General features: G+C 50.7%; 1 protein-coding gene across 1 annotated transcript in view; it reads right to left on the bottom strand.

The window, feature by feature from the left end:
- Positions 1 to 5,711: 5,711 nt before the first annotated feature.
- The window catches only part of DYSF (dysferlin), an 82,032-nt gene continuing 67,502 nt past the window's right edge, over positions 5,712 to 20,241 (bottom strand). Inside the window, 5 exon segments of the mRNA XM_048303335.1 lie at positions 5,712 to 8,808; positions 10,797 to 10,944; positions 12,100 to 12,209; positions 13,103 to 13,281; positions 13,542 to 13,641. Coding sequence (XP_048159292.1) covers positions 8,770 to 8,808; positions 10,797 to 10,944; positions 12,100 to 12,209; positions 13,103 to 13,281; positions 13,542 to 13,641 — 576 coding nt within the window. The 3' untranslated portion in view covers positions 5,712 to 8,769.

Here is a 20,241-nt window from a genome sequence, read left to right on the forward strand (position 1 = left end):
GCGGGAGAACAGTTCCCTGGAGCAGGAGCAATAAAAGGTTACGAGCTCGGCCTTCCCACCTGGCCGGGAGAGCTCTTTTGAGGTTAATCCATGGATTTCCCATAAACCGTTATTGGAAAACCGGCTGCCGGCTTTTGCTCCGGCTCCGTGGGGTGCGGGAAAGTGGCGCTGTCCCAATTCCCTGCTGCTGGTGGGATCCTTGGAGCAGGGAAATGCTGGATTTGGTCCACCGGAGAACCACCTGATCCAAGGGATTGGTTTGGGAATGTGTTGGGAGCTGCACGGAGCTGGTGAAGGAGGTGGCTCCAAATCCCATCCAACCTTGGGCATTCCCAGGGATCCAGGGGCAGCCCCAGCTGCTCTGGCAATTCCAGCCCAGCCCCTCCCCACCCTCCCAGCCAGCAATTCCTTCCCAACATCCCGGCCCAAGCTCCCCTTTCCCACTGGGAAGCCATTCCCTGCCTCCTGGCCCTCCAGGCCTTGGCCCCAGTCCCTCTGCAGCTCTCCCTTTCCTCTCAATCTGGCCTCGGACATTTCCAGGGATGGGATATCCACAGCTTCTCTGGAATTCCATTCCAGGGCCTCACCATCCCCACCAACCAATAATTCCTTCCTAAATGATGGACTTTGAACCATTCGGGTTCATTCCATCCCATTTCTCCCAGTTTTGAGGCCTCTCCGGTGGCACCTTTGGAAGAAGGATCCCCATCCCTATTCCCAGGCAATCCATTCCAGGGAAATTAAAAACCACACTTCCCTGTACAAGTCCGGGATATTTCAATCCCGGAATTCTGGATTCTCCATTACCTCTGGGTGATGAAGAAGCCAATATTTCTAAAAGGGGTTTTCCATGCCCAGGATGTGGGAGCAGGGAAGCCGTGTTTGATATCCCGACGGTTTTTTCCATCTCGCATCACATCTTCCATTTTTTTTTCCTTGCTTTTATTCCCTTTTCAGCATCCACTGCTCAGCTTCCTGGATATAAAAATAAACAGCTGGAATCAAATCCCATTCCCAAAAAATGGCATTTAATGGACTCCAGAGCTCCAGCTGCTCTCCAGCACTTTAATGGGAAGCAGAACTCCTGGAATTAGGCAACCTGGAATGTCTCATCCACCCACTGGCACACCAGGAGTGGAATTCCTGCTCCAGACCCTCTCCAGCCTCTTCTTCTCCTTGGCATGGGGAGGACTTGGACATGAGGGGTTGGAATTTCTCCATGGAGCCCGGAAGTTGTCAAAGAGGAATTTTCCCAATGGTGAGGAGAGGATGGAAAATTGTCCTCACCAGCGGAGCTCGGAACAATTGGAATTTGGGATTTGTGGCCCCCTGAATTCCTGGAAGTGTCCAAGGCCAGGCTGGACAGGGCTTGGAGCATCCTGGGATATTGGAAGATGTCCCTGTCCATGGAATGGGATGAGTTTAAGGTCCCTTCCTTGACCTATTCCATGATCCCATGATCCTGTGGCTTGGGAAGATGAAGGATCGTGGGAAAAGTTCCAAATTTGAGTGAAGGTCAAGGCCCAACCTGACCTCAGCTGCTGTTCCCGCTGGGATAAAATCCTGGATGCATCCACAGCCCTTTCCTGTTGATTTTATCCCAACATTTCCTTTCGGTTTTCCTCCTTGGCTGGAATTTATTCCTGGCCGTTTTCTGGTTCCGCATGGGTTAAACAAGCCTGGGAATTCCAATCTCATCCCACATGGAGTCTCCCTTCTCCCAGATACCTCCGCTCTCTTCCCTGTCTTTTTTCCATCTCCTTGTCCGATTCCCTCCCATCCAGAGGGAATTTCCCAAAATTAAATATTTGGGACAAATCCCTGTTTTGCGCTAATTCCTGGTTGGGGTGGAGGTGGGAGAGGTAGGAAAGAGGGAATGATCCTCTCCAAGTTAATTTTTTAGGATTGAGTTGAGAAATAATTAATTAATAATCAATGAATTAATTAAAATTAAGTAAGTATTAATTATTAATTAATTAATTAATTGTCTTCAACACCTCCAGGATTTCCAGAGCTCAGGCCACGAGGGAGATGATCGCCCACAAAATTTGGGATTTCCAGTATTCCTTAAAAAATGGTGCTGGAATTGACGGAAATTTCGGTTATCCTACAGGAATGAGTATTTTCAGGGTTTTTTCCTTGCAAAGGAAATCATGGAATTCCCAATCCCTGATTTTTCAGACAACTGGAAAATAGAAATAAAATCCAACCTGCCCTATTATCATTCTATTTGCTTTTCCTCGGATTGCACAGTTCCTGAAAAAAAACCAGGAATGATTTGGAGGCTCCTAACTCCAATTTGCTCCCAATTCCCGAGGTGAAAACAGGGATGATCTCTTCCCAGCATTCCAGCACGGAGAGCTTCAAACCTCTCCAATGACCTGCCTGTTCCTCTTTGGAGTCGCTGGGAAGCTCCAAGGCCATTCCCACCCCTTGGAAGTGACTCATCCCAATTGTTCCCTGTTATCCATAGAGGATGACAATGAATCCAGGCTTTGTTTTCCAGCCGCGGATTTGCCAGCGGATGATTCTTCCCGCTGTTTTCATTGGCAAAGAGGAATTGTAAATCTCTGGCTCATCCTGGGATTTCTTTTTCCCACTTTTCCATGTCCACCAAATCCTATTTGTCTTCATTTACTTGAAGCGCAGCCTTTGGATTCTGCTCCAAAGGGTGGAAAAAACAGGGATAAAGAGGCTTCTCCCTCCTCTGCCAGCCCCAGGAATTCCATCCAGTTAAAGGGCTCCATCATTTTCATAAACATGGGATTATTCCGTTTCCAGGGAAAACCTCCAGGAAATCCCAACAGTGAGGTGGGAGAACAGATGAATTTCATTCCCACGACTTCTGGGAAGAAGGAAAAAGAGGGAGAAAAAGGCCGGATTTGGGAGAGCCAAGACTTCCCTAATTTGTCAGGCTGTAATTCCCATCCCTTCCTGGGATGCTGGATTGGGATGAGGCCTGGATACAAACCACCAGTGGAAAAGAAGGAGAGGATGGAGGGAAAAGTGGGAAAAGACCAAAAAAGAAGGGAAAGCAAAGGGAAGGCAAAGGGAACGGCACCGGGGGAAGTTTACATTGGAGATCGGGAAGAATTCCTTCATGGCAAAGGTTGCCAAGCACGGAAATTCCTGATGTTCAACCCATTGGACAAGGAATGCTGACACCGCTCCAAGGCAGGGATGGAGCAGCCAAGGGTCAGGGAATCTCCTGGGATTCATCCCAAAGGCCAAAGAGGAGCACTCAGGGAATCCTAAAAGTTGGAAAAGATCTCCAAACGCAACCTTCAAAATCCTGTTCTCCAGGGAGGTTCTGGGTTCCCCATCCCTGGAAGTGTCCAAGGCGGGGTTGGACAAGGCTTGGAGCACCCTGGGATAGTGGAAGGTTCTGGATGGGCTTTAAGGTCCATTCCATCCCAAACCATTCCATGATTCCATGATTCAACCCAATATCCCAAATATCCACTAAACCTTTCCCAAAAGTCAGAATTCCATGGCCTGAGCTGGCTTGAAGACGAAGGATCATGGATCCCACGGAACAGGAGGAGCTTTAAGGTCCCTTCCTTGACCCATTCCATGATTCTGGGACAGCTTGGGAAGATGAAGGATCATGGAAAATTTCCAACTGCCAGGGAAGATCCAGGCCAAATCCAACCTCAGCTGCTGCTCCAACTGGAATAAAGCCCTGGATGCATCCACAGCCTTTTCCCCCCTTTTTTTATAAGGGATAAAAATACCCAGCACATTTCAGGGATTGGTTCTTTGGGAAGGCTGGGATGGGGATGGGAAAAGCAGACGGGACAAATAAAGCTCATTTTCCTCTGGAAGCGGATTCGGGATGGAGACAAACCCGGAGCAGTTTCACGGCTCATTTCTTGGGAGTCTCCTCCACATCCCCACAAATCATCCCTCAGTCCCGGGGTTTTGGCTTTTCTGGGATGAATCCCAACTGCAGCTGTCCCACAGCACGGTTATCCATGGAAAAAGCCGATAGGAATTTCAGGTTATCAATCCACTTTTAAATTCATCACCACCTTCTCCATGGCTGCCTCTTCCAGGGGGAACATTCCAGCACTGGGAATCACCATCCTGGGAAAGCCTGAAGGGGTCAAGCCTGAAGTCACAGCTGAAATCCAGGGAAATCTCCACCTTCCCATAGAAAGATTGAGGGATTTGGGAGCCAGGAAGCCACAACGGTGTTTTTTAGGGAGCATCCCGTTGGATCCGTGTTCCAGGGAATGAGAGGAACCCACGGGTTCTGAAGGGGTTAAACCAACAAATCCAGCTGCTAATGGCTCCCAAAAAAATTTATGGAAGGGCTTGACCTGGATCCCACCTCTCATCCCCCTCTCCCTGTGCCTCCTCCCTCCTTTCCAAACGCTCCGGCCCAATCCGCATTTGTGGGTGGAAAACTCTCCCTTCGGAGCGAATCAATCCAGGCACTGCCTGGAAAATTGTTATTATGGAGGAGAAAAATCCACCCAGCTCATTCCCAGGGTTTTTTGGGATGGCTGCTGGAGATTTAGGGAGTTCAGCCCCAGTGTGGGATGGAAGTTTTCCAGCTCCTGGGGCTGAGCCCAGGGAATGGGAACACAACAGGGTCGTTGTGTCAGGATGGTCCCAAAGGAGCTGCCACACTTCGTAATTCCAGGCTGGAATTACTCCCAGCATCAAGCCAAGGAAATCAGGGATCAGGGAAGCTCTCTAACAGCGGAACGTTTGGCAATTAAATTCCATGCATGGGCAGGGAATCCTGGAATCATGGAATGGGTTGGGATGGAAGGGACTTTAGGATCATCCTGTACCACCCCATTCCATGGGCAGGGACACCTCCCACCGTCCCAGGTGGATCCAAGCCCCAGTGTCCAGCCTGGCCTTGGGCATTCCCAGGGATCCAGGGGCAGCCCCAGCTGCTCTGGCAATTCCAGCCCAGCCCCTCCCCACCCTCCCAGCCAGCAATTCCTTCCCAACATCCCAGCCCAAGCTCCCCTTTCCCACTGGGAAGCCATTCCCTGCCTCCTGGCCCTCCAGGCCTTGGCCCCAGTCCCTCTGCAGCTCTCCTGGAGCCCCTTTAGGCCCTGCAAGGGGCTCGCAGCTCTCCCTGGCTCCTTCCCTTCTCCAGGGCAACATTCCCAGCTCTCCCAGCCTGATCCAGAGCAGAGGGGCTCCGGAATCCTGGAATGTTTTGGGATGGAAGCGACCTTAAACCCCATCCCACTCCCACCCCATCCATGTGCAGGGACACCTCCCACTATCCCAGTTGCTCCAAGCCCCAGTGTCCAACCTGGCCTTGGACACTTCCAGGGATGAGACATCCACAACTTCTCTGGGAATGGTCAACCATGAAGCCCTCAAAAGCATTTTTTCCCCAAAATCCCTTTTTTCCTCCCCCCCCCTCATTCCAAACCCAAACCTTATCCAAAAAAACAGGGATCTGAAATATCCCAGCATCTCCATCCCTTCCATGCGGCCACGGGATGTGGACAAACAGAAGCCAGTCTCGGAAAAAATGGGAAAACAAGGGCGGAATGTGGATTTTAGGGCAACAAATGTTATTTGTTCACCTTTCCCGCCAAAAAAATTCCCAACATGGAAATAATGAAGGGAGCTCCTGGGATCCTTCCCTTCTCCGGGTTGAACAATCCCGATTTTCCCATTCCCACTCCCAAGAGGAGGCGCAATTCCATCCCCACAATGAAAACACCAGGAACGGGAAGGTTTCAGAGCATTTCATTGGGCGTCACAGTGCTTTGGGCATGATTGCGGATAAGGCAGGCACGGGTGATCCAGAACAAATTCTAGCCAATTCCCTGGACAACCGGAAGCCACAGGGAATTCTTTCTACAGCTCCTGCCTGGATTTGGAGGAGCCACAACCGGAGCTGGATGTGGCTGTTCAGGGAAAAGAAATGGGATGGAGTTGGTTTTTCCAGATGCTCCAACCTGAATTTACCCACTGGAATCCCACAGAATCCTCTTGGCATGAAAACTGGACTGGGAGCATGGATTTCCTTATGGAAATCCCTGTCCTTATGGAATTGGATGCCCTGGATCCTCCTCTCCTATCCCTGCTGACCCAGGTTTGCCAGGGGAATGCTAGGAATAAAATAGGATTTCCCACTGGAAGTGTCTCTGGAGTGAATCCCAGAGCTTCAAGCCCATCCCATTCCAGGCAGGGACACCTTCCACTATCCCAGGTGGCTCCAATTGTTCTCCAGCCTGGCCTTAGACATTCCAAAGGTAACCCATGGATGGATTTTGATTCCTGGGATAGCCAGCGGTGCTCCCAATGGGATGGGGGATGACCATTCCACGTTTGGCATTCCAACATGGATCGTGCATCCATTTGGGGCTCTTGACTCCAAGATTTTGGTTGGGACCTAAGTCAGGATCATGGGGAATGACACCAGGATGGGAAATCCCAGAGTCCCTACAAATCCAAGAGGTGTTGGACCTGCATTCCCACTGTGGATCCCAGGAGAGCACTCAGGGAATGTCCAGATTCCCTCTGGCACAGCTGGAGCCTGGTGGGAAAGGTGCTGGGACCAACATTCCCATCAAATCCAAACTCCCAATCCCAGCAAGGGCCAAACAGAAGCAACTTTTGTCCTGGGCTCCTCAAATCCTCCAGGATAATAAAACGTCTGGAAAATTGGAGCGAATCCCAGTGGTTTGATCGTGGCTATAAACAGGGATGGAGGTGGGAATGAGGTTGGGAAGCTTTCAGGGAAAAACTGAAGGATAACGAAGCATTTAACGATGGAAAATGAAACCTCCGCCCTGGGATGTGCAAATCCAGAGCCGATTCCTCCGCTCCGACTTTTGGGAAAGGGCCATGGATCAGCCAAAGTTCAGCAGCAGGCATGGGGTTATAAATCCCTATAAATCCCAAATCCACGCTTTTTCCGAGTGGAAAAACATGGAGAAGGATTGGCTTGTGCAATCCAGGAGCTGTTACAATGAGTATCCCGGGATTTAATCCCCCATGGATTACATCCCAATCCAACAAAGCAATTTGGCTGGTATTCCCTATTTTTTAAGAACAGGCTTAAAATCCCGGCTGAAGCGGGCCAGGAGCACAGTTTGTCCCTTGGGATCACTTTTCCCAGCTCCTTGCTCATTCGGAGCAGCCACAGCTCCAAGGAAAACATGGAATCAAGGATAAGTCTCATCCTGCTGAAGGACAGACGGGAAGATCCCAAATCAGCAAAGGTGCCGGAGCCGCTGGATCTCAACAGGATTTTTGCAGTGGAAAAATGGGAGCTGATTCTTTGCAGGATGAGAATTCAAGGCTGTGCGGATCAACATCCTCCCAGAGCTGGAAAAGCCTGGGAATCATGGAATTATGGAACCATCCAGTGTGGGAAAGACCTCTGAGCTCAAGTCCAACCCTGCCAAGGTCACAAGACCCCAAATGCTTCATCCCACGGGATCATCCCACTCCAAGGACAGGAGGAGGGAACAGCAAACAGAGGGAATGTCCCAGCATTCCCATTGGATCCATGGGAGGCTGAGCAGGTTGTGGCTCATGGATTTGTTTGGAAAACAGATCCCATCCCGGGACAGGTTTTCCGCTCCATTAACGCCCGGCAACGGCGAGTCCAAGTTGGGATGTTTTCCATAAGAATCTTTGGGAATACGAGGAAAAATGACTGATTCTAAAGGAATATTAGTGGGAGGCTCAGCCTGGAGAAAAGCGGGATCAGGGGGGACCTTCTGGCTCTGCACAATTCCCTGAAAATTTGGAGCCAGGTGGGAGCTGGGATTTGCTCCCAGGGAAAAACAGGAAAAGAGGGAATGGACTCAGGTCATCCCAGGAGAGGTTCTGGTTGGACATCAGCAGGAATTTCCTCATGGAAAGGGCGCTCAGGCCTTGGAAGTGCTCAGGGAGCTTTGGAGTGCCCATCCCTGGAGGTGTCCAAGGAATTCCTGGATGTGTCCCTCAGTGCCAAGGTGGGGATCGGGCACAGCTTGGACTCGCTGATCCCAAAGGTCTTTTCCAACCTCAGGGATTCTGGGATTCTGCAAAGACTGATACTGAAAAGACCAAGAATTCCCAAAAATGTGGCTGGGGAGTTGCAGGCAGTGGGAGAAGAGGAAATCAAAGCCCACCTTCTCCTGGGATTCCTCTCCCACTTGGAATAGGAGACATGTGGGATTGTGGAGCAACTCCAAGGAAAAACCGGATCCAAAATTCCATGAGCGGGAATGCAAAGGCCTCAAAATCCAGGAGGAGTTGGGATTTTGTGGAGCACCAACTCCAAATCCCAGGTTTTGCACCACAGCCTTTCCCATTCCCATGGTTTTGGCTTTGGGAATGCAATGTGCCATTTCAGGGATTTCAGTTTTCCAACTTATTTTCCATAGGTTTCCAATATATAAATGGGATAATACAGGGAAAGGGAAACTGAGGCTGGATCAGAGAGCAAAAAGTGCTTGGAATCCGTGGGATTTTGGCTGCTCAGGGCAGCAAATCCCAAATCCTGAGGATCTTCCGCACATTCCCAACTCAGGGATGGAAAGATCCTTTCCCCCCCTTTTCCTTGGATTTGTGCTGGAATTTGGGATTTACCAACCAGAGCAGCAGGAAAACTCAAATAAAAACTGGGAAGGCTGAAAAATCAGGAATATTTTGGTGGAAGCTTTGGTTACACGATGCTTCCCAGGCGGAATTCCACAGCAGGGAAGCAGAGTCTTTGGCAGCTGCTGGAGGCCTGGATGAGGTTGTTCCACAATTCCTTCCCAAAATTCCCAGGCAGGCAGGGGAGCAGCTTCAGTTGAAAGGTTTCACCAGTTTCATAGCAGCGTAGTTCTGGAAAGATGGAAAAATATGGGAATCACTGGAAAAATAAGGGAATCCTTGAAAGAATAAGGGAATGACTGGAAAAATAAGGGAACCATTGGAAAAATAAGGGAACCACTGGAAAAATAAGGGAATCATTGGGAAAATAAGGGAATCATTGGGAAAATAAGGGAATCATTGGAAGAATAAGGGAATGACTGGAAAAATATGGGAATCATTGGAAAAATCAGGGAATCATTGGAAGAATAAGGGAATGACTGGAAAAATACAGGAGTCATTGGGAAAATAAGGGAATCATTGGAAGAATACGGGAATCATTGAAAAAATAAGGGAATCATTGGGAAAATAAGGGAATTACTGGAAAAATACAGGAATCATTGAAAAAATAAGGGAATCATTGGAAGAACACGGGAATGACTGGAAAAATAAGGGAACCATTGGAAGAATGAGGGAATCGTTGGAAAAACATGGGGATCATTGGAAAAACACTGGAACCATTGGAAAAACACGGGAACCATTGGAAAAATAAAGGAAAGATTGGGAAAAAATGAGGGAACCACTGGAAAAACACTGGAGCCATTGGAAAAACACGGGAATCATTGGTAAAATAAGGGAATGATTGGAAAAATGAGGGAACCGTTGGAAAAATGAGGGAATCATTGGAAGCTGATGCATTTTTAGGGATACGGGACACAGCTGAATCCAGGGATGGCCAAGCTTCCAACCCAACCTGCAGGGACAAGGAATTAAAAACCACATTCCCACTAAAAAGAACGGGAGAAAGCCCAAAACACAGGAAAAAATTGGATTTTCCCTTTTCCCAGTAAAAATTCCTGGTCATAGGGATGCTCTTTAAGGTCCCATCCCAGAATTCAACAATGATGGGAGTCATTCCTGGATTTTGGTTGTTCTTCCCAAAAGTTTTTAAGAGAAATTCCCATCTCTTCCAATCCTTGGAATAAATTTGGCGCCGTCCACCAGCACCATCCCAGTGTCCAACCAATGGGAAGCATTCCCTGCTTTTCCCTGATTTTCTGGAGCCTCCTCCTCTCCTCTGGATCCTGCTGCTCCTTCCCTGTTCCCTGCTTCCCACAAATCTCATGGATTCACCACCCAATCCCTGGCCATGTATCCCTACAGCTCCTTTTTCCACGATCCCACGAAATCCAGGACATTGCCTGTTCTGCCCCTTTGGAAAGGGGTCCTGGAGCATTCCCGAAGCTGTGTCAGGATTTTTTTGGAATGCAGAGCTTTCCACAGGCCCAGCACCACTCCAGCCCTGCCCCATCCTCATTTATTCTGAGGACAAATCCAACCAGTAGCTCCATCCCTGATTTTTCCCTCAGCATCCCAGAAAGCCTCGGGATCTGTTCCAGTGTCAGCGCTTTGTGTTGCTGAGGATACCCCAGGAATGACCTTCCCGTGGTTTTTTGGGATCTCCACCATTCCTGATATCACGGAATTGTTGAGGTTGGAAAAGAGCACCAACCCTTGTTCATCATTATCCATGTCCTCAAGTGTCACATTCAGATGTTTTTGGAAAAATTCCATGGATGGGGACTCCACCACTGCTCCAGGGCTGGACATCCCTTTCCATGAGGAATTTTCCTTAATATCCAACCTAAAATTCCCTTGGAACAGCTTGAGGCCGTTCCCTCTTGGCCTGTTCTTCCCTGGGAGCAGATCCCAACTCCCATCCGGCTCCAACCTTTCAGGGAATTGTGGAGAGCCAGAAGGTCCCCCCGATCCCACTTTTCTCCAGGATGAGCCCCTTTCCCAGCTCCCTCAGCCACTCCTGGTGCTGCAGCCCCTTCCCAACTCCATTCCCATCCCTGGACATGCTCCAGCATCTCCACGTCTTTCTCATGAGGATCCCAAATCCCAAAAAAAGTCCCTTTTTAACCCATTGTGTCCCTCAGCATGGGATTTTTCATCCCCCTGCATCCATCACCCCTCAGACCTCGGCCAATCCCTGTCCTCTCCCACCCGCTCCGTACCGGGAAGGCGTAGACGAAGATTCCCAGGAAAAGCAGCAGGATGAAGAGGAGGATGGCCAGGATCAGCACCCACTTGTAGCGGCGCCACAGGATGAACTTCAGGGTCTTGTACGGGGACGTGAACCACAGGAAAGAGGTCTCGGGGCGCCTGGAGCCAAGGAAAGGGGAGGTGATCCCAGGATTTCATCCTCCCGGATTCTCAATCCCATCCACCTTGGTGGTCCGGACCAGCCTCCCGATCTCACTGGATTGTCTCAGCTCCTCCCTCCCTCTGCATGTCCCACCAATGTCCTCCTTCGTGCTCCAGTCCCACTGGATTCATGGTCCAATCCAGCCTCCCAGTCCCACTGGATTTGTGGTCCAGAACAGTTTCCCAATTCCCTGGAATGTGTCAGTTCCTCCATCCTTCCAGGTATGTCCCACCAATGTTCTCCTTGGTGGTCCAGAGCAGCCGCCCAATCCCACTGGATTCATGGTCCAGACCAACCTCCCAATCCCCTTGGAAGGTCTCAGCTCTTCCATCCTTCTGGATACATCCCACCAATGTCCTCCTTGGTGGTCCAGACCGGTCTTCCAGAGCAACTGGATTGGTGCTCCAGACCAACCTCCCAATCCCACTGGATTCATGGTCCAGACCAATCTCCCAATCCCAATGGATGCATAGTCCAGTCCAGCCTCCCAGTTCCACTGGATTCATGGTCCAGACCAACCTCCCAATCCCAGTGGATTGGTGCTCCAGACCAGCCTCCCAACCCCACTGGATTCATGATCCAGACCAACCTCCCAATCCCCACTGGATTCATGGTCCAGACCAGCTTCCCAATCCCACTGGATTCATGGTCCAGTCCAGCCTCCCAACCCCAGTGGATTCATGGTCCAGACCAGCCTCCCAATCCCACTGGATTCATGATCCAGTCCAGCCTCCCAATCCCAGTGGATTCATGGTCCAGACCAACCTCCCAGTCCCAGTGGATTGGTGCTCCAGTCCAGCCTCCCAGTCCCACCGGATTCATGGTCCAGTCCAGCCTCCCAATCCCAGTGGATTCATGGTCCAGACCAACCTCCCAGTCCCAGTGGATTGGTGCTCCAGACCAGCCCCCCAATCCCACTGGATTGGTGCTCCAGACCAACTTCCCAATTCCGCAGGATTGGTCCTCCAGCCCTCCCTCCCAGTCCTCACCAGTTCAGACTGGATCCTACCCAGGTGCAAAGCCAGTTCAGCCCAGTTCTCCCCAGCTGGAAACCCAGAATTCCCACGAACTCCATGCCCTGGTGGTTGCTTTTCCATTCGGGATGTTCTTACTTGGGATCCTCCAGCCTGGGGTTCATGTTTGGCTCATCCCGTCCCATCCCGGCCGGACGCTCCTCATGCTCCTGTTCTGCCACAATTTCCAAAGTCATCTCCAGTTTGCCCTGGATGGGTTAAACAAAAACTGATTTATTGTCCTAAAATAAAAGGTGGAATGAGTGTGGGCTGAAAAATAGGGATTGAGGAATGGACATGGGATGGGAAATAGGGATTGGAGAGAGAAAATATCCTTTGAGCACAACCAAACCACTCCCAACAATGACCACGAGGATCCCAGGATTCCAGAAATCCCTTACCTGGCACTGGATATACTCCAGGAAATCCCAAGTGTCAGTGACACCCAAATTTGGGCAACCACAGAATCCCAGGATCACTGAGGTTGGAAAAACCTCTGGGATCAAGCCCAAGTTGTGACTGATCATCATTGACGCCACATCCAGGCTTTCCTGATTCCCTGATTCCTGATTTCCCTGGAACCAGCTCAGGATTTTTTGGTTGAATGACCCAGTTCCTGGCTGGATTCCCTCACCTGGATGGAACAGTCACCAAAACCTGGAACAGGAGCCCAGACACCTTTAAAGCCATCACTGGGACAGCTGGAATTTTCTCCTGTTGCTTGGGGCACAGAATCATTGGCAATAGTTGTGATTTTGGTGACGCATTCCAAAAACCCCGGTGAAAATCCCACAAAATCGCTCATTCCTTGGTATGGTGCTGGAAAATTCCAGCCAGCCACGGATGGTCCAGCTGGATCCACAAAATCTCCAGCTGGAAATGGAATTTCTTGCCCTGGCTTGGATCTCCTCAAAGCTTTCAGGGAATTCTGGAATGGTTTGGCTTGGGAAGGGATTTAAAGCCCATCCAGTCCCACCTCAGGCCATGGGCACCTTCTGCTATCCCAGAGTGCTCCAGTCCTCATCCAGCCTGGCCTTGGACAGTTTCAGGGATGGGAATTGGAGTGAAGGATCCAAGGAAAAACATGGAGAGGCCACTTTACCGCCAGGATCTTCTTCTGGTCCTGCTCGGCCACACAGGGCCACCAGCCCTTGACGGTTTTCTGCTCGAAGAGGGACACGGAGCGGCCCAGGGACAGGGAATCATCCACGAGATCCAAGGAACACTTCTCTGCTGTCTTGGCAGGCTTGGGCATCCTGTTGAGATCCATCTGGATGGATCCTGCAAAGGAAGAACATTCCAGGTGAGACATCTCAGTGGGACAACCCTTAAAACATGGAATCTTCCCTGATCCCATGGAGCTTGGGCCACCCCAACCATCTCAATCCAAACTCCCAATTTCCACTGTCCCAGGTTGCTCCAAGCCATGTCCAGCCTGGCCTTGGACATTTCCAGGGATGGGACATCCCCAGCTTCTCCGGACAACCTGTGCCGGTGATTTTCCCCTTTTTTTGGGATGGATCCTAAAATTCCCAACTTACCCAAATAGTCATCGAAGGAGAACTTGTCGTTGTCCCAGATCTGGAGGATCAGCTGCGGTGGGATCTTGTTTTCCGTCTTATCCAAGCTCCAGAAGTGTTCCTAAAATCACACCGGGAAAGAAACCATGGGAAAATGAAAGATTCATCGGGAGAATTGGGCAGAGCCTGGCTCCTCCCATCTCCTGGAAATCCTGGAATTCCTGGAGTGTCCTGCTCTAGATCTGCAGGACCACAGGCTCCAGAAAACTCTTGGCTATGGAGAATCAGTGGGAAAACCAAGATGCTTTTGGAAGGTGTTGTCAACAGTTTATGCTTCAATTTAATGATTTAAATTCATTTAATTGACTTTATTTAATTAATGTAATTCCATTTAGGAAAAGGCGTTCCCAAACAGGATCCCTAGGAGTGACACCATAACATTCCCACAATTCCAAGGATGGTGAATCCAAGGTGAAGAGAGCGATGAGCATCGAGTGCCAGCGCTGCCAAACTTCACCTTCCTCTTAATTCGTGGAAAAATATCAGATTTACACTTCAGTCAGGACTTCTGGCAGAGAATTCCCACAGATCCCTTCCCTTCTGGATCCACCATGGCTCCAATCTGCTCCCAGGTCTGTCACCGCCAGTGGGACAACCTGAGCCCAGCAAATCCCAGTCCCACCTTCAGGCCACCTGCAGCTCCTGAATTTATTTGTGGAATATGGATATGGAAAGGAAGATTCCATGGAATCCCAGGAAATCTGCTGGTATCATACTGGGTGCTCCAAGCCTCATCCAGCCTGGCCTTGGGCACTGCCAGGGATCCAGGGGCAGCCCCAGCTGCTCTGGCAATTCCAGCCCAGCCCCTCGCCACCCTCCCAGCCAGCAATTCCTTCCCAACATCCCAGCCCAAGCTCCCCTTTCCCACTGGGAAGCCATTCCCTGCCTCCTGGCCCTCCAGGCCTTGGCCCCAGTCCCTCTGCAGCTCTCCTGGAGCCCCTTTAGGCCCTGCAAGGGGCTCGCAGCTCTCCCTGGCTCCTTCCCTTCTCCAGGGCAACATTCCCAAGTCATCCATCTGTCCTGCACCCCACAGTAAGGAATACCCACCACCTGGGAAGCGGCAGCAGTGTTGCTATTTCCATGCTTAAAACCAGGAATTTTTTCCAACAGGGATCTAACACCAATTTTTGGGATGCCTGGGAGTTAGGACGAAGAATCCCAGAATCCCTGAGGCGAAAAAGGCCTCTGGGATCATCAAGTCCAACCTGGGACCGATCCCCACCTTGGCACTGAGTGCCACGTCCAGGAATTCCTTGGCCACCTCCAGGGATGAGGAATCCAAAGCTCCCTGGGCACTTCCAAAGCCTGACCACCCTTTCCATAGAAAAACTCCTCCTGCTGTCCGAAAAAGGAGTATTAGGATAAAGGAGAAGGACAAAATCCCACATAAAGCCAAGGGGTTGATGGGATTGTTATTCCTGGCTCCAGCAAAGAGAAGGAAAATCCCAGCGGGATTCCTGACACCCCTCCAAGGGTGTCCCAGTGGCAATTCGTCCTGGAAGTGTCAGAAATGACGGGATTTTAATTAAAACCAGGAAACTCCGGGGTTATTCATCCATCGCTCCATAAATTCACCACAAGACTTGGATTCATTATTTCATCCAATATTAAATTAAAAAAGGGGGGGGGAATGAATGTGTCACATTCCATAAGAACATAAATATTCCAGCTGGGAGTCCGTGGGCACTTCAATCCCATTGGATTCACTTTAAGAGATCCCCCTGGATGGTTGTGTTTCAATTTCGCTCCGTTCCCTGCCCAGCTTTGGGAAAACGTGCCAGGAATTTTGCATTGGAGCATTTTATGGATGCATTTGAGATATTGGATAATCCAGAAATCCCAAATGAAGTCCATGGAAAGTTCCCTCTCTCCCCTCCACTGGTTGCAGTTGATTGGGATGGATGTTTATCCAGGGGGATGTTTATCCAGGGGGATTTTTCCCAGCTTTTTCAGCTGGTTTGAATTAAAACTGCTTAAAAAGGGGGAAGAGTTGATGGTGATTCTTCCCTCTCCCAGAAACTGGGGAAAGAAGGGATCCACAGGGATCCAGGAGCCATGGATCCATGGATAAGGAAGCTGGGATGACCTCAGGAGTGGCTGGAAAATTCCAAGGTGGTGGAAGATCCATGTCCAAGGTGATCAAAACACCACGAGCTCCTTCGGATTGTCCCTTCCTGGAGAAATCCAGGTGCCCATCTAAGCTTGGCTTGGAAAAGGGGGAAATATATGGAATTCTGGACTGGTTTGGGCTGGAAGAGACCTTCAAGACCATCTTGTTTCCCGGTTGGAATATTCCTTGGAAAGGCAACTTCCATGAGCTCCATGTCCTTCAGGTGCCTCCTCTTCCAAGTGAATCCCCGGCTCAGAGGTTGATCCCATCACTCCCACATTCCATGGATGTGTCCATGCTCCGGGAACATCCCACTCTCCTGACAGGGTTGATGCAACTTCCCAAGGATTCATTGGAATTTCTCTTTGCCCCATCCCATCCACCCGGAGCCGAACTTGAGGAAAACCTTGCACTTGGGATCATCTCCCACCCATCCCAACTGGATCAGTGTCCCTTGGGATAAATGTCTGAAGCTGAAGGAAAGGTTGGATGGGATGCTGGGAAGGAATTCCTGGCTGGAAGGGTGGGGAGGGGCTGGGCTGGAATTGCCAGAGCAGCTGGGGCTGCCCCTGGATCCCTGGCAGTGCCCAAGGCCAGGTTGACCATCGGGGCTTGGATCCATCTGGGATAGTGGGAAGTGTCCCTGGGCGGACCGGGATGGGCTTTGAGGTCCCTCCCATTCCAAACCATTCCACGATTCCATGGAACTGCTGGCAAACCCAGCAGACTTCGGGATCCCACCTTCCCTCCTTCCCACTGCAATGTCCAAGGAAAAAGGGAACAAAACCTTGGCTACTGGATGTTCCCCGCACCCTCTGCATCCCAATCCCTCAGAACAACATCCCACCATTCCAGGGATAACTCAGGTGGGGCTCAACCCTTTCCAGGTGGGAATTCAATGCTCCATCTCGCCAGCTTTTCCGGTTTTTTTTATGGAAAAACACCATAAAATATCATTTGGCCGGAGACAAAACCTCCCTGCTCCGAGCGCTGTCAAGCCGGGGACACCCAGAGCTCCGCTGGAAAGGCAGGAAAAGGAATTGGGAACTTGGAAGGGGGAATTTGATGCCGAGCGAAGTTTATGGGTCCCTTTCAAGGCAGCGTGAAATTCGCTCCTATGATTAAATCGAGCCCCGAACATTCCCTATAAAAACAACACGGAGCATGAAATTTATATCCCAGCCTTGTCCAAGCCGTGGGGAAAAAGGGCTGAAATTATTGTTTGGGGTTTGTTTTTCAGGAGAAGGGGGGAGAGAGGGGAGGCTCAGGAATATTTTATGGATTTTTGTGGATAAAGCAGCAGAGAAGACAGGGAAAAGGTCGGCTCTGATTCCCGGGAAAGTGTTGGCAGGGCTGCATTTCTCCTGGATTGTGAATGTGCTCCGGAATACAAAGGAGCAAACATGATTTATGGGAAGGAGAGGGGGTTTGCTCCCAAAAAGCCCCATTTCAGTCTCATCCTGAAGGAATTTGGGAGTCCTGGACATGCAGGAACACTCCTTGGATACTCCAGAATTCCTGAGGTTGGAAAATCCTCCAGGATCAGCGAGTCCAAGCTGCGCCTGATCCCCACCTTGGTGCTGAGTGCCACATCCAGGAATTCCTTGGATACCTCCAGGGATGGGCACTCCAAAGCTCCCTGGGCACTTCCAAGGCCTGAGCACCTTTTCCATGAGGAAATTCCTGCTGGTGTCCAACCTGACCCTCCCCTGGCACAGCTTGAGGCCATTCCCTCTTTTCCTGTTGTTCTCTGGGATCAGATCCCAAATCCCATCCGGCTCCAACCTTCCAGGGAGTTGTTCAGAGCCACAATCGGGTGGGGTTCCCCCTATCCCTCTTTTCTCTGGGATGAGCCCCTTGCCCAGCTCCCTCAGCTTTTCCAGGTGCTCCAGCCCTTTCCAGCTCCATTGCCTTCCCTGGACACGCTCCAGTCCCTCCGTGTCCATGAAAATCCCAGAATTGGACACAGCATTCATGGAAAAGCCGTTTGCTCCGACATTCCATGCCAATCCTTTCCTGCCCTAAAAAACTTCCCAGATCCAGATTTGCCAGCCACATCCAGCTGCTGCTGGAATTGGCACGGGGAGCTGAACATTCCAAAATCAACTCCATGAATTTTCCACTCCGTGACACCTGCGGGATGTGGGAGCTGAGCTCCTCCCTGAGTGGGTGCCTGGGAAAACGGGATCCACATCCAGGTGACCTTGGATTGTCCTGGTTGGCCCATGACCCATCCAACAACAGACTGGGAATCCAAAGTTTAAACTTCCAGTTTAGGCTGGAATTTAGGGGAAATTCCTGCATGGAAAGGGTTGTCCAACCACACACAGGCTGCCCAAGGAAACAATGGAATGCCCATCCCTGGAATGATGTAAAAGCCCTCTGGATGTGGCACTTGGGGACACGGTCAGCGGTGGCCTTGGCAGAGCTGGTGGTCTTAGAGGGCTTTTCCAACCTAAAAGATTCCACGATTTCCTCCTTTTCCATCCCAGAAACTGTTTTCCTGCAGGATTCAAAAAGCTGTCTGCTCTTCCCATGCAGCCAACATGGCTTGGCTTGTCCAGGGCTGGGAGAGAAAGTTGGCACCAAAAAAAGCGGGAACAAAGTTGGGAATTCCAAAGGAATGCTGAGAAAAGCATTAGAAAAGCATTTCCATGTTTTCAGAAGAGCTGTCCCAAAGATGGGAATATTTCTTTTCCATGGATATATTTTAGAACCTCAGTCTGGGGGAAATTCCACTCTCAGAAGGAAAAGAAAAATCTTTATAACATTAATCCAACCAGGAAAGTTCTGGAAAAACATCCAGAAGTGGTTGGAAGGTTCAGAAAAGTGGGAATAAGAGCAGCATCTGGGATTCCCTGGGTTTCCCTGGTTTTCCCTGGATTCCTAGGCTCCCAACCACCCCAGGTGTTACCGTCAGACCGAAATATCATGGACACCCCCTTATCCAGGGGCATCCTTGGTTTTTTGGGAGAGTATTCACAGTCTGGGTTGGGATGACACATTGAGACCTGCAGAGCTGCATCCAGCTCTGGAATTCCCAGCCCAGGAAGGACATGGAGCTGTTGGAGCGATCCAGAGGCACCAGGATGATCAGAGGGATGGAGTAGCTCTGCTCTGGATCAGGCTGGGAGAGCTGGGAATGTTGCCCTGGAGAAAGGGAAGGAGCCAGGGAGAGCTGCGAGCCCCTTGCAGGGCCTAAAGGGGCTCCAGGAGAGCTGCAGAGGGACTGGGGCCAAGGGCTGGAGGGCCAGGAGGCAGGGAATGGCTTCCCAGTGGGAAAGGGGAGCTTGGGCTGGGATGTTGGGAAGGAATTGCTGGCTGGGAGGGTGGGGAGGGGCTGGGCTGGAATTGCCAGAGCAGCTGGGGCTGCCCCTGGATCCCTGGGAATGTCCAAGGCCAGGCTGGACACTGGGGCTTGGATCCACCTGGGACAGTGGGAGGTGTCCCTGGACGGAACTGGATGAGCTTTCAGCTCCCTTCCCAGCCAAACCATCCCATAATTCTGTGATTCCTAATCCACCTGGCCACACTGCCGGGAGCTCTGGTGTGGAACAAACAAAGGAAAACCATTGGAAAACTCCTTCCCTCCTGGCGCAGTTGGGCACAGGTGGTTTTGAGCAGCTCCCAATTCGCCAGTCACTCCCAACTTTTGATTGAAATTCCACCTTCCAGCGCCTGCCTTTCCAGCCGGGATTTTTACGGCCGCAGGAACGAAGCCGGAGTTCAAACAGCACATGGAGAGATCAAAAAATTCCCGCAGCCGGAATGCTCCACCCGGCTTTTCCTTCATTATTCCGGCCTTTACGGAGAGCTTTTACAAGGTGTTTATTTTCGGATCCAGCGTTGGCAGCCATGTGGTGGGAAGAGATTCCAGATAGGCACAGCGGGATGGATTTGCTTAAAGGGGTTTATGGACGGGGTCTTGGCTTTTTCCAAGCGGGATAATTGGATGTAGTACACCCTGTACTTGGGATTTGTTGGATATGAAGCGTGAAATGGGCCCGGCTGGATTCTGTCAATCATTGGAACTGCCTAGGGAGGCCTTTGGAAGCTGGGAATTGTCTGGGATGGGGGATTCGTTTGGCATCTTCCCAGCCGAGGCGCTGGTTCCATGGAAAATAAGATGGGATGGGCATCCTGGTGGGTTTTGGGGATCACTGTGGGTTTTGGGGATCCTGGTGGGTTTTGCGGATTCCAGGGGGTTTTGGGGATCCTGGTGGGTTTTGCGGATTCCAGGGGGTTTTGGGGATCACTGTGGGTTTTGGGGATTCCAGGGGGTTTTGGGGATTCCAGGGGGTTTTGGGGATCCTGAGGGGATTATGGAATCCCTGAGGTTGGAAAATCCTCCAGGATCACCAAGTCCAAGCTGTGCCCGATCCCCACCTTGGCACTGAGGGACACATCCAGGAATTCCTTGGACACCTCCAGGGATGGGCACTCCAAAGCTCCCTGGGCACTTCCAATGCCTGACCATCTTTTCCATGGAAAAATTCCTTCTGATATCCAAAATCCAGGGATGAAGGCTCAGGATTAGTGGATGAAGGACTT

The sequence above is a fragment of the Corvus hawaiiensis genome, chromosome 5 (assembly GCF_020740725.1).
Source record: "Corvus hawaiiensis isolate bCorHaw1 chromosome 5, bCorHaw1.pri.cur, whole genome shotgun sequence".
In the NCBI taxonomy this organism is placed as follows: domain Eukaryota; kingdom Metazoa; phylum Chordata; class Aves; order Passeriformes; family Corvidae; genus Corvus; species Corvus hawaiiensis.